Here is a 12,395-nt window from a genome sequence, read left to right as displayed (position 1 = left end):
CATCTCCATCGAGGAGGACGTCACGAGAGTCCTGAGTGGGCTTGAGATAGCAGACGAGTGTATCATTGTTGGTGATGTGAATCTCTGTCTGCTCTTCCCGTCCCGTCAATGTCTTTCTTGATCACGTCTATTCCCATGGTTTCCAGCTACTGGAAAATTCTATTCCGACGAGGGTGGTGGGAGATCCCCCATCGCTCTTTAACCATGTTTTCGCGAAAACGAAGAGACTCCGTCTTTCCGATGACTCCCTCGGGGACATTCTGGGAGCTCCTGACCACTGTATCGGGCAACTCGTTTTCGAGTATCAGTTGGTCCCACCTCCAAGGCATCGGCTCACCCGGGTCGATGTAGATTCCGTAAAATCGAGGGTTGCATCATTCGACTATACCTCCTTCTACTTTGGAGGGAGCTCTGATTTGGAGACGAACATGTTTTTCGATATATGTGACGCGGCCGTGAAGGCTTTACCACAGTCTCGCCGATCAGGCCACTTCACCGCCCGGTGAAGGAGTGGATCTCCCCAGGTGTGGTGAAAGCCATCCGGAAGCGTAATAGGATGTGTCGTTGCTACAGGTCCAGTTTTTTGGTCTATTGCCTTTGAGACTCTTGGCGATTCATTCCGAATGAGGTTGGAGACTCTGCTCATCAGAGCGAAACATGATTCCTACTGGACGTTATTCGGGAAGGCTCAGGGTTGTAGTGCCAGTACTTGGAGGGGCCTGAACTCCTACTCCAGAGGGAGGACTGTTTCGCCCACGTTGAGCCTCGACTCGGTTGGCCTCGGCCTGGACGGAATCCACAGGTATTCCGCTGCTCTCGGGTCCGAATCGTCTAGCTCCACGAATGCTCCCCCGGCTGCAGGTGACCCTTCCGATCGCCCGCCTAGGAGCGACCCTGGATTCCCTGGGAGCTTCACGGCACCGTCGTGAAGCTGACCCCGGGACCTTCCCCTTACTTGAATTGGAGCAGCTTCACGCTCCTAGCCTCATGGTCGCTCTCCATCCTTCCCTATCGGCTCTCCATCCTTCCCTATCGGCTCTCCTCGGACCCTGTCGCCCATATTGACGAGCGAGCATATCTGATAGGGGCTCCGACTAGACGCTCCCCAAGGTTCTTCTATCGGAACTTTCGGAACGGAATTCGCATTCGACGTCGTCTTAGCTGCAACCAATTCGGCCGGAGCATGGGACGCCGACGTCGACGCGCGGAGAGGAGTCGACGTGATTTTAAGGGAGGACCATCGGTGCTGTAGAGGAACAGAGACGCTGCAGGGGAGCTCCATGCACGGGACAAGCTCGATTCAGACCGAAACATTTCCATCACCAAGAAGCTCGTAAAAAAAAGGGAGAATCAAGGGACGCTGAAAATAAAAACGTCAATTCTCGTTGCCTCTCTATACACCGCTGTCAATCAGGGTGCGGCGTCCGGGCAGGAGATCTACCGGGAGATGCGGGCGCCGGAAGACATCTGCCGCACCCGTGATCGTTCCATCACACCGAGCACCCACAATCGAGGTAATCTTTTCATCTTTTCAATTCATTTATTCAGAACTCGCCAAGAGCTTAGTAGGTATCGGAGGCGAGGGTGTTTTCCTGCGTAGTGATTGACGTTCACGATAACTAGAACGACATCTGGTCTGACTCAGAGCCGACAGATCGAGAACTGCGATTGCGCTTCCTCCATAAAACAATCAGCAATCCAGCGCATTTGGTTATGAATTTTCCTTCTCCGGCTGATGGGTCCGCGCGCCGCTCGGAGAAAGGGACCGCCGATTGAAAACAAAGTTAGGAGGCTGCTAATGGGAATCCTTCTCCTCTTCTTGGAACTCCTCATGTCAGATGGGGAGAGATGAGTCGCTGATCGTCAGAAGCTCTGCCGCATGTTCGGCGATGCTTGCGCCGGCTGTGGTATCTGAAAATGATCGGAGGATACGGACGATGGAGCAATTTACGGGCATCCCGAACACCCCCGGAAGCTCCCCCTGCCGCGACCCTCCACACCATTGTTTAAAGATGAAACGACGTACGTACCAGTACAGGAATTCGCTGTATGAATTCGGTACATCAGAATCATCGGCTCACATCAAGAAGCTCGAATAACATTCGATCAGCATGGAAGAACAATTGTCGCTCATCAGTTCCATGACGAGCACGTGATTTCAAGCTGTGCCTCGGAAGTGTTCTCAAGAGCAATCCTGACCTTCATCGTTTGGAGACACTAACGCGAGATGAATCTGGACTCTCCAGAAACGCTATCCTCTGCCATGCGGAAGTAGGGAGATCTTCCTCTCCCCTCAAGAACATTCTGAGCGACCGGTGTCACCGGTTGTCAGAAGCAAACATCAAGAAATACCTCTCAATCCAGTTCGATTCTGACCTCCTCTTCGATTGAGCTTAGATGGGACCTACTTAAAATGCTCCTTTTGACGAACGAGATGGAAAATCGAGCTCCGTGACTGCGATATCATATTAGAACGACAAGTTGTGAAGTATAGATGCTTTGGACGACTTCTATATCTTTTTTAGTCAGTTGGAGAAATGTCCGCTTCCCCTCCTTTCGATGTACTTTTTACGAAAAAAAGTCCTACGTATATCGCAACTCTATTCATAAGTCGATTATGAGTGCGCGACGTAAGCCAGCGTATTGTTATGGCTGAAGCGTTGTGGTTTCAAAGGTCTAGATGGACCCACAGTCAAATATATCAGTAGAATTGGTGGTCTGAGATCAGCGTCGCCGGGGTGATTCTGTAATGCACGCCTCAACCCTTCAGAAAACCTAGTGCCGTTGCCGAGCGCAGCGCCTCAAACCGCGCCTCGCAGGGGTCGCCCGAAGAGACAGGGTGCGATACTCGCTGATATTGAAAACCAATCCCGGCAATGAATCGCAATATTTCATGATTTTTTCGCTATAAGAACCTTCTCCTGTGAGATCACATGAACGTCTCTTCTTTCCTCTTCAAGAAAGCCCATCCAGCCTTGCTGTCACCGTGCCCTGCTCATTTTCAGAGCTCACCCTGCACAGGGGCGTGCTGGCACAGTGTCACCGGCTGACTCCAAGTGAAACCGGTGTCCCGCCGCGAAGGAATCTGAAGAGATACCACTTAGACCTAGCTGGAGCGGAGAGTCCGACGAGGGGATTGGAATGGAAAGAAGCCTCTCTTCGGAAGAGATTTGACCGAGTTACACGGGAAACTCGGAATTCGTTGCCACCCAGCCCTGGTCTTCCCTTCTCCGTCTTCCGATGAGTGATGGGAGGTTGACCGCGATTGCAGACAGCTCCAATCAGAGAGCTTCTCGGGGTCAGAACAGCGACTTCGAGTAAAACTCAATTCGTTCTCGGGAGCCGCCGCCGATCAGATGAGAAGCGAGGCCAAGTCCTCGAAAAACATGCGATGACTCAGTCGATCTCTGCGTCGAGTGTCAAGTTTCTACGTCGATCTGCTGACCGATCTAAATAAGCTCGCGATGTCAATCACTAGAGAATGACTGGCAGATGTGGAAGACACATGTCTAATCCCCGCGAAAGTTTTATTGCCCGCAATCATTTCCAGAGTTCCACTATTTTCTCATCGAAAAAGCGGACCTCCTCCCATGACCTTCCTGGAAGCGCGACACGGATTGCGATTTTGTGCATGAGCTCGCATTTCCCCAATCCGTGTGGCTCCGTGCGCGTCATCCCGAGGAGATCTGGCTCAGCTCTCGCGAGAGGAATTTCGAATAGCTTTGAACTCTGCGAGACTGAAGAGTTCCTCCCTCTTGTTGTGCACATGAGTTGGAGGAGATCTCCCTTGGGAGCCGGCCCTCCTTATTCGAAAATGTTGACCTTGTATCCCGATCAGGGTCTGAATCGCGGGTATCGGGAACCAGAAAGTCTCAAACCCCGAAATCGGTGCCTGGTTTCGGAACTCTGGCAAGAGTCTGATGGAATATCTCGACTGTGGTGCAATCTGCTCATCCCGGCGGATCTAAAACTAAGCTCGAATTCTCAATCGTTGAATGTCTTGCAGCTCATCGATGGACGCGTAGCTGGACACGCCAATCCCCCAACCTTTTCAAAACGAGCCAACTCGCCGAAATCTGCGGGGAAGAGAAGCATTGCGACATCTGCGGGGAGGCATGTCTATCTGCTGTGACGTCGAATCATCCTCAGGAGTCAGAGATGCTTGTGAGCTCATCCCCATGGGAGTCGGGGAATACGTTTTGGCTTCCCCGGGTACCATAGGGCCTCCATTCTCTCCGCACTAGGGCCATGGACGATACCTCAGGCGAGAGACGAATTGACTTTGTGTTATAGTCCCCGTGGAGAGTCTCCGGTGATGGGAGGGATGGGAGACCGCGAGACAAGTGATCACCCTTGATTATTACGTCATTGGAAGTGGGGGCTTGTCAAGGTCATCGTCTTCACCTCGAAGTATTCGGAGGCTGGGAACTTGGGGTGTTCCTACAACGGAAGTCAATTCTCCAACATCGATGCGGTCACAGCCCTTCCCGAGCTGTGAATACTCATTAAAGTGAAGAGGATGAAATGCCGTATCATTCCTATATCCCTATCGAGTTCAAAGCTGGCTCATGTCCTTTTGGTGCCAAGGATGGGCAAGAGGTCTGATGCCTGCTTAATCAAGTCACTCGATACGGAAAAGAGCCTCCGCCCTTCTTGTGGCGTAGGCTCCGCTCAAGCGGAAGAAGTACGGATCTGATGTTCTTCCGAGGAGCTCGGAGGAAGCGACCTTGCTCCAAGTCAGTCCCCGACTCGGGCGATATCATATAAGATGCCGCTTTGATAGAGAGGAATTATCACCTCAATGGAAGAGAGATGATTTATCGCGATTCGCTGCGAGGGGAAACATTGTTGGCTCACGAGATTTACCTCGCTCAGGGTATTTCGACGATAGCCGCGGAAATTCGCCCTCAATAATTCGGGCTTGCCGCTGGGGACAATTGATCTTCCGCCCCCATCGTCGGAGGAGTCGCAGCCTCTTATCGATCGGAGTCTCAGGAAGAGAATCCGAAAATTGAACGCTGCTGTCAAATTTCATCGCGACTCTTCTTCGAACTGTCATTTTGTTGGACGAATTGTCATTTCCTTCCCGTCGTAATCCTGTTTTGCAAAAAAGTTTTGGAGCGAATATTTGCCAATCCAATCGACACCATTGATGACTTCTCTAGGGCAGCATTTGAATCATTGACGTCATATCGGAGTATCCGATGCATCGTGTCTTGACTCGTTTCCACCATAAATGAAGACGGAAACATATCAGGAACGCTGGGAGAAGTTTGAATGACCAGGTTTATCAATTCCTGTCCATTCCCGCGAGAATTCGACCGGAATTAGTCACCAAGAAACACCGATCCTTCCATCGACCCATTGAAGCCCATCATGGACATTGGACATCGCTTGGCCCGCTTTGACTATATTATGGGCGGTAGCGCGCGGAAGAGAGACAGAGACCCTTACTGTAAAGGTTTGATATACGTGGGCAAAAGTCAAAGGCGGGGTTGAGTGAGTTGGCAATTCTCTCTTATTAGCAGTGTGGGGCAAATTTTCGCCGTGATTATGATTATGATTTTACCGTAATCATAATCACACGTGTGATTTTGATTATAATCATAGTCATAATCACAGAAATCACCGTAATCACACGCATTCGTATGATTACAATCATAATCACACGTGTGATTATAATCATAATCATACGCGTGATTATCATTATAATCACAGACATGCGTATGATTATGGCCGTAATCACACGCTTTCGTATGATTATGGCCGTAATCACACGCTTTCGTATGATTATGGCCGTAATCACACGAGTGCGTATGATTATAATCATAATCACACGTATGATTATGATTATAATCATACGAAAGCGTGTGATTTCGGCGATTTCTGTGATTATGACTATGATTATAATCAAAATCACACGTGTGATTATGATTACGGTAAAATCATAATCATAATCACGGCGAAAATTTGCCCCACACTGCTTATTATATTATAATTTACCCTTTACGCAGTCTAATTGACTCGTCAGATTATGAACTGATATCTGAGTTTCGCCATCTTTGTGTCCTTCTTCGGATACCTGATTCTTCCGATCCTCGAGGAGTTTCGCTTGCGGACCTTCCGCCTGCTCAGGTGTTAGTCCCTCAGAGTAGCTAGCGCTCAGATTTTACGCCGACATGTGCAAGGATCACAATGCCAAAGACTAAACAAGTCCCATTCGCAAGCTCAGCGCTAAAACAGCCGAGGAGCATCGAGGCGGATTGTGGATTTCTTCTCTTTCGAGAAGACTCTCGGCGAGAGCTGACGACTCCGGCTTTCAGTGGCTTCAGAAATGTTTTTATTTTTCCGGAGGACTCAATTTGCCCGCTCTTCGTGTCCTTCTTGATCGGTCGAATCTGGCGATCTTGACGGTTCGATTGAGATGTGATCGTAACTACCCATTCCCCATGGTCGGTACTGCGAGCAAAACGGATTGTTTAATCCGCTCAGTCGAGATATTTGATATCCTTCTTGAGGTGATGAGCGACGATGTCTCGCCGCGAGAACTTCCCACTGTCCGTCTCGGGGAGGGTCTCAACGAAAAGAGTCCACCGTGCAGATGTTTGTAGAAAGCACACTTTGATTCGATCTCATTGAGCAACGTCTTCCGCAGTGCTCCCAGATCCGAAGACTCCCGAGGTACGACGAAGGCCGCAGCGGCTTCGCCGAACTCCTCATGGGGAACTCCACCGACGAGAACTTTCGGAACGTCGCCGTTCTGACTGAGCAGGGCTTCGAGGTCCGCTGGAGCGACTTGAGAGTCCATGCATTTAATCATCTGCTTCAGACGATCCACGATCACTATGAATCCTTCATCGTCTCGGTACGCCAAGTCGCCCGTGACTTGCCATCCATCGGCGAAAGCTTCTCTGGTGGCCTCCTCGTTATTGTAATAGCCCAAAGTCACAGAAGGCGATCTACAATAGAGCATTCCCTCCTGGTTAGGGCCGAGGGTGTTGTTTGTTGCGAGATCAACGATCTTGACTTCGACATTAGGGAGGACTGAGAGGTAATGAATTTTTTCCGGATCGAGGGATTTCAATATCAGCCCGGCTTCCGATGATCCGAAGACGTTCTCCACAAGAATATGTGGATGGAGCTTCCGGAATTCGTCGATGACCGAATAGGGGATCGAGGACCCCCCCGTGAAAAACCGTCGCACCGTCGACAGTTTATCGGTGGGTCCAAATTTCGTCAGACTCGTGAACATAACGGGCATCGTGAGACCTGTGTCTATCCTGTGCTTCGAGGTCAGTTCGAGATACTTCTCCATGTCTTCCTTTAGGCTCTCCGGAGCTATGAAAACACGCTCACCCCTTGCGAGGGCCATTTCGAAGCACATGATACCACTGAGATGCGAGATCGGGTTGCACATCATGAAGCGGCCGAAACCCGACGTCCATTGTTTCAGGTTCCCCATGATGTTGTAGTGGGAGATGCAGACTGCCTTCGATGGCCCCGTGGAGCCCGAGGTGAGACAGAGCAACATGACCGATGACTTCGGATCGGCCGCACTTGGACGCTTGAAATCAGCGGCTCGGCTCAAATCCCACTCTTCTTCTTCAAGATTCAGAACCTCGACGGTCGCGGCCTGACGCAAATTCCTCGATGAAGCGTTGTCTGCGATGATCAACCTCAAGGATGGGAATTTCTCGAGGACGTCTTTGAATTCGTAGACAGAGAAAAAGTGTTTCGTTGCGACCATTGTTGCTTGACAGAAGATGAGCGCGAGCATGTAGCAGCAGGCTTTGACACCGGTCATAGCGCAGAGGACCACGAGATCATGCGGTTTCACTCCGCGTTGTTGGAGCTGGGCCCCGATGCTCTTACCGATCCGGAGAAGCTCGCCGAAGGTGTACCGTTGACCCGTTTCTGTGTCGTGGATGGCGATCTCCTCGGAGTTTTCGGTGAAAACCCGTTCCAAATACTCGCCGAACATCACCTCTTCTACCGGCGATGTTTTGGTACTCTGGACGATGCCTTCATCGGTCACTCGCCAAGCCATTGCGGTGTGGGACATCGACGAACGACTGTACATGGACGCTACCCAAGCGGAAATGATCGTCCTCCGACACGAGAGCAGAGCGAATTGTCACGATAGAATGGCGTCGAAATTTTAGGAGGCCTTTATCGTACCGAGCTTTAGAGCCGCGGAATGACTTTGAGATATGCCAGTGATTCGAAGCCCTCGACGCGTCAGTGTCGCAGACTCGATTAGGGCAAAGCGATCGAGGATAGCTAGTCAGTTCTTAAGATGAGCTCCTAAGAAACTGCCATAGATTCGAAACCTTGGAAAGTTAATCCGCAGCATCTCACTGCAACCGAATTCGTCCTCGAGTTGCCTCGCTTGATTTCGCGGATGCTCCATCAACGAGAGCGCCCAAGACGAGACCAAATGATCAAAATCAGTCGATAGAGCTCGGGATCGGTGAACCTGATGTGGAATTTATCGGGGAGCAGGAAATGGTCGTCGGATCTATTGAATGTGCGCGGAGGTGTGTAATGAGGATTCTCTCACACGTCGGCGTCGTCTCCCAATCAGAATTTTCTTTATTCCTCAGATGATCAATTCTCGATAGAGCCAAGGCAATGCCCGATACCCGTATATTACGCCTCCGGTCGGTGGGGCTCCACCTGAATCAGCGTCGGTTCGACTTCTCTGAGTTTTATTCGATATACTCTATCTCTTTCTTCAGATGTCTCCGCACAATTTCTTTCCGGGAGAACTTGCCGCCGGCGCCTTCGGGAATCGTCTCTACGAAGAACAGTCCTCCGTGCAATCGCTTATAGAAAGCACACTTCGTTTCCACCTCTTTCAGCAATCTCTGGCGTAATTGCTGCAAATCCGAGGTCTTCCGTGGAACCACAAAGGCTACGGCAGCTTCGCCGTAAACTTCGTGAGGGACGCCTCCGACTAGGGCCTTGAGTACATCCCTGTCTTTGCTGAGAGGCAATTCGAGGTCTGCGGGGACAACTTGCTTGTCCATGCACTTGATGAGCTGCTTCAGACGGTCGACAATGACCACCCTTCCCTCGTCATCTCTGAAAGCCAAGTCTCCCGTGATGTGCCAGCCATCCTTGAAAACTTCTTTCGTGGCTTCCTCATTGTTGTAGTACCCCAGGGCTACCGAGGGTGATCTGCAATAGAGCATGCCGTTCTGGTTCGGACCGAGGATTTCATCAGTGTCGATATCGACAATCTTTACTTCGATGTTCGTGATGACGGCGAGGTGCAGAATATTCTCCTGATCGACAGATCTGAGATTGATCCCGGCCTCCGACGAGCCGTAAACGACTTCCACAAATATATGGGGATAGAGCGAACGGAATTCGTCGATCAAAGACTGAGGTATGGTGGAGCCGCCCGTGAGGAAGTGCTTCACGGAGTCCAACTTGTTGCTTCGACCGAATTTCGTCAAATTCGTGAAATGCGCTGGCAGCGTCAGACCGGTTTCAATTCCATACTTGTCGCAGACGTCCAGGTACTTTTCTACGTCGTCGGTGAGGTTCTCCGGTGCCATGAAGACGGTTTCTGCATTTCCGATCGTCAGATAGAAACAGATGGCGCCGCTGAGGTGCGAAATCGGGTTGCACATCACTAGCCGGCTGAAAGACGTCTTCCATTGCGTGAGATTACCAATCGAATTGAAGTGACTAATGCAGACCGCTTTCGAAGGTCCCGTTGAGCCAGATGTGAGGCACATGAACATCACAGATGATTTGGGATCAGCTACGCCAGGGTGCTTGAAGTCGGCGGCTCGACTCAAATCCCAGTTTTCCTCCAAGTTCAATACGAGAGCCCCGTCCGTAGCCTGGAGGAGATTCGGGCATGAACTTTCGTCGCCGAGCACGAGTTTCGTAGATGAGAATCTCTCGAGCACCCCCTTTAACTCATAGGCAGAATACGATGGCTTTGTCGCCAAGATTGTGGCCTGACAGAACAGCAGAGCCAAGAGGTAGCAACAAGATTTGACAGAGGTTCTCGCGCAGAGAACAACAATATCGTGAGGTTTGACACCTCGCGCCTGCAGCCCTGCTGCGATGCTTTTGACCATACGGAGTAGATCGCCGTAGGTATATTGTTGTCCCGTCTCGGTGTCAATCATGGCGACTCTGTCCGAATGTCGCCTGAAGAGCCTGTCTAGGAAATCTCCGAACATGATTTCCTCCACTGGCAACGTCATCGTACTCTTGATAACGCCTTCCGCGGTCACCCGCCAAGCCATTTTGACACAGGGAGCACAGATGGTTGAGGGGAGTAAGCATCCACAGACGGTCGACGTCCAAATATGCTAGACGTTGTCGGGCAGAGAGAATGGAAGAGACGGGAGAGGGAGGCGCGCCGTTAAGCTTTAAGAGCCGTCGCGATATATTCTCGGGACGATTGCTCTCTCGCAATCCTTCGTGGAAGTTTTGCATGATCTTCCGCTCTGTAGCCATTAGCGTCAAGAAAAGAATATATGATGGACGCGATGAGACTCGAGTCACCAGAGAAAGAGACTCCAAAGTTTCTGAATTCTCTTTCCAGACCGCGGGTGTCGAGTGTGAGCCTTCCATGTCTCCGCACTCTCCAAATCGTTCTGAGAGAGAGGGATGGCTCATGGAGACCGCTACCTGCCTAGATTTATGTATCAGGGACAGATCGAAATCGAGGGTGAGCCGTAATTTCGATGTCGTCGGTGTTTCTTAATATGTGAGTGAGCTGAATACCATATCACACCCGTTTGCAATCCTCAGAGGGGCTGAATGTATGTACTACATCCCGGAAAGCCAACAGAGCAGCGGTTACCGGAGAGGGACGCGGTTCACTCGCTCGGCATGGAACGTGGTCCGCTTGGCCCCCGATCCTAGTGGGCAGCCTGTGGGGCATCTGTCTGTTGTTGCTCTGGAAACTCTTCCCCTAAAAACTATGACGTGTCGCTTCTGAATGCAGGTTACGGTGGAGCGTTCGAGAAACCTGATCAGCTCCCTCTGAATCATTTGTGAGCGACCTCGACGCCGTTTTAATGCCAACATTGAATTTCACTCGAAGAGTTTGGGCACGGTAATTCCCAGAGTGCTTACCTTCCCTCCCGGTCTTTGAACTCGGAGAACTTTCTGGAATGGGTCCGGTCTGTGAACTCGGAGAACTTTCCGGTTCATCGCCCCCCCCCCTCCCGGCGGTGTCCCGAACCTCATGCCTGCTGAGCACCCGTGGAAAATCATTTGTTCCGCATAACAGAAAGGTCATTTTATTCCAAGTAGAAGGCTGTCCGGTAGTCTATCCCGGATTCCTCACCCGGAATCAATCCATCATTTATAATATTTGATACGGAATTCAACGTCCAATCACCCTGCGTACTGCGTAGCAGCGTGACACGTTCTTATTGGCACGGATCGCAAATCGCGACATACGATCGCTCTATGCTCCGACGAAGTAAGATCAGCTGATGGAATCAGCCGAATGAGCTCTCAGGGTGGCCCCCTGGAACACAAAGTGAATTTTCCGAGGTCTCACGCCTGTTGTCAGGAAAGAATTGACGATTGCTCCGGGGGAACTCGGCAGGAGATGAGAGTTCAGGATGGAAAATACACAGCCAGAAACTTCATGTGAGTTCGAATCGACCTCGCGACTCGATCACGGCGCCGGCGTCTTCGGGCAGTAGAAAGTCGTTCAACTGGAGGGTACACCTTCACTTTGTAGACGTCTTCGCTTTTGTCGTGTTCCAAAACCCGAATCAGTGAAACTTCAGAACGTACTAGCATCAATGCCCGCTTTTCTCGATCAGTTTCGCTGAGACCTTCGTGGAGGACATTGGCCTGGTAAGCGAGGGGTGGTATCTTGAACAATTCGGAAGGAAGCGCCCGGAGTGAAGCTCTCTTCACGACGTCGGCAAAGCCGAAATCCAGAGCTCGTATGAGGACTTCGTCGCTTGGATCTACATAGTGTTCCACTAGTGCTCGAACGTAGACACCATCTTGAGAGGTTGGGGCCGCGCAGATGGTTCCGGGGAAGCACTTGGCGGGATGGAGGTCGATTCGATTCAAGTGAGTCACTACGCGATTGATCTTGCCGATGTCTCTCTTCAGATGAAAGCAAATCCGAATGACGTTGTCCGTCACGCAACTTTCCGTAATGGAAACGCGGTGTTCAGAACCCAGAACCAGATCATTATCCATGAGTGCCGGTTCCGCGATATAGAGTGTTTTCGGGGGCTCGCCTGCTTTCTCAAACCTCTGCTTTTTCAATCTGCGTCTCTTGCGGCGTAGCAGGTGCTTCAGGTGAGTCCACGAGAAAGGAGTCAATTCGAAAAGATCCCGTCCATACAGAAGTCGAGCCTTACAACAAGAGGCGCAAAGCTTCCATCGGGAAC

At 50.9% G+C, this 12,395-nt stretch overlaps 1 protein-coding gene and 1 pseudogene across 1 annotated transcript; both read right to left on the bottom strand.

Annotated features, from left to right (window-relative positions):
* Positions 1–6,488: 6,488 nt before the first annotated feature.
* Positions 6,489–8,047, bottom strand: LOC100900009 (4-coumarate--CoA ligase 1-like; annotated as a pseudogene).
* A 526-nt stretch (positions 8,048–8,573) lies between these two features.
* Positions 8,574–10,337, bottom strand: LOC100899449 (4-coumarate--CoA ligase-like 6). The gene has a single exon (XM_003738178.2). The coding sequence runs from the start codon at positions 10,266–10,268 to the stop codon at positions 8,709–8,711; it is 1,560 nt and encodes a 519-aa protein (XP_003738226.1). The 5' UTR covers positions 10,269–10,337; the 3' UTR covers positions 8,574–8,708.
* Between the last annotated feature and the right edge of the window lie 2,058 nt (positions 10,338–12,395).

This window comes from Galendromus occidentalis, unplaced genomic scaffold (genome assembly GCF_000255335.2).
Source record: "Galendromus occidentalis unplaced genomic scaffold, Mocc_1.1 scf7180000075789, whole genome shotgun sequence".
Classification (NCBI taxonomy): Eukaryota; Metazoa; Arthropoda; class Arachnida; order Mesostigmata; family Phytoseiidae; genus Galendromus; species Galendromus occidentalis.
This window is presented reverse-complemented; position numbering and strand designations above follow the sequence as displayed.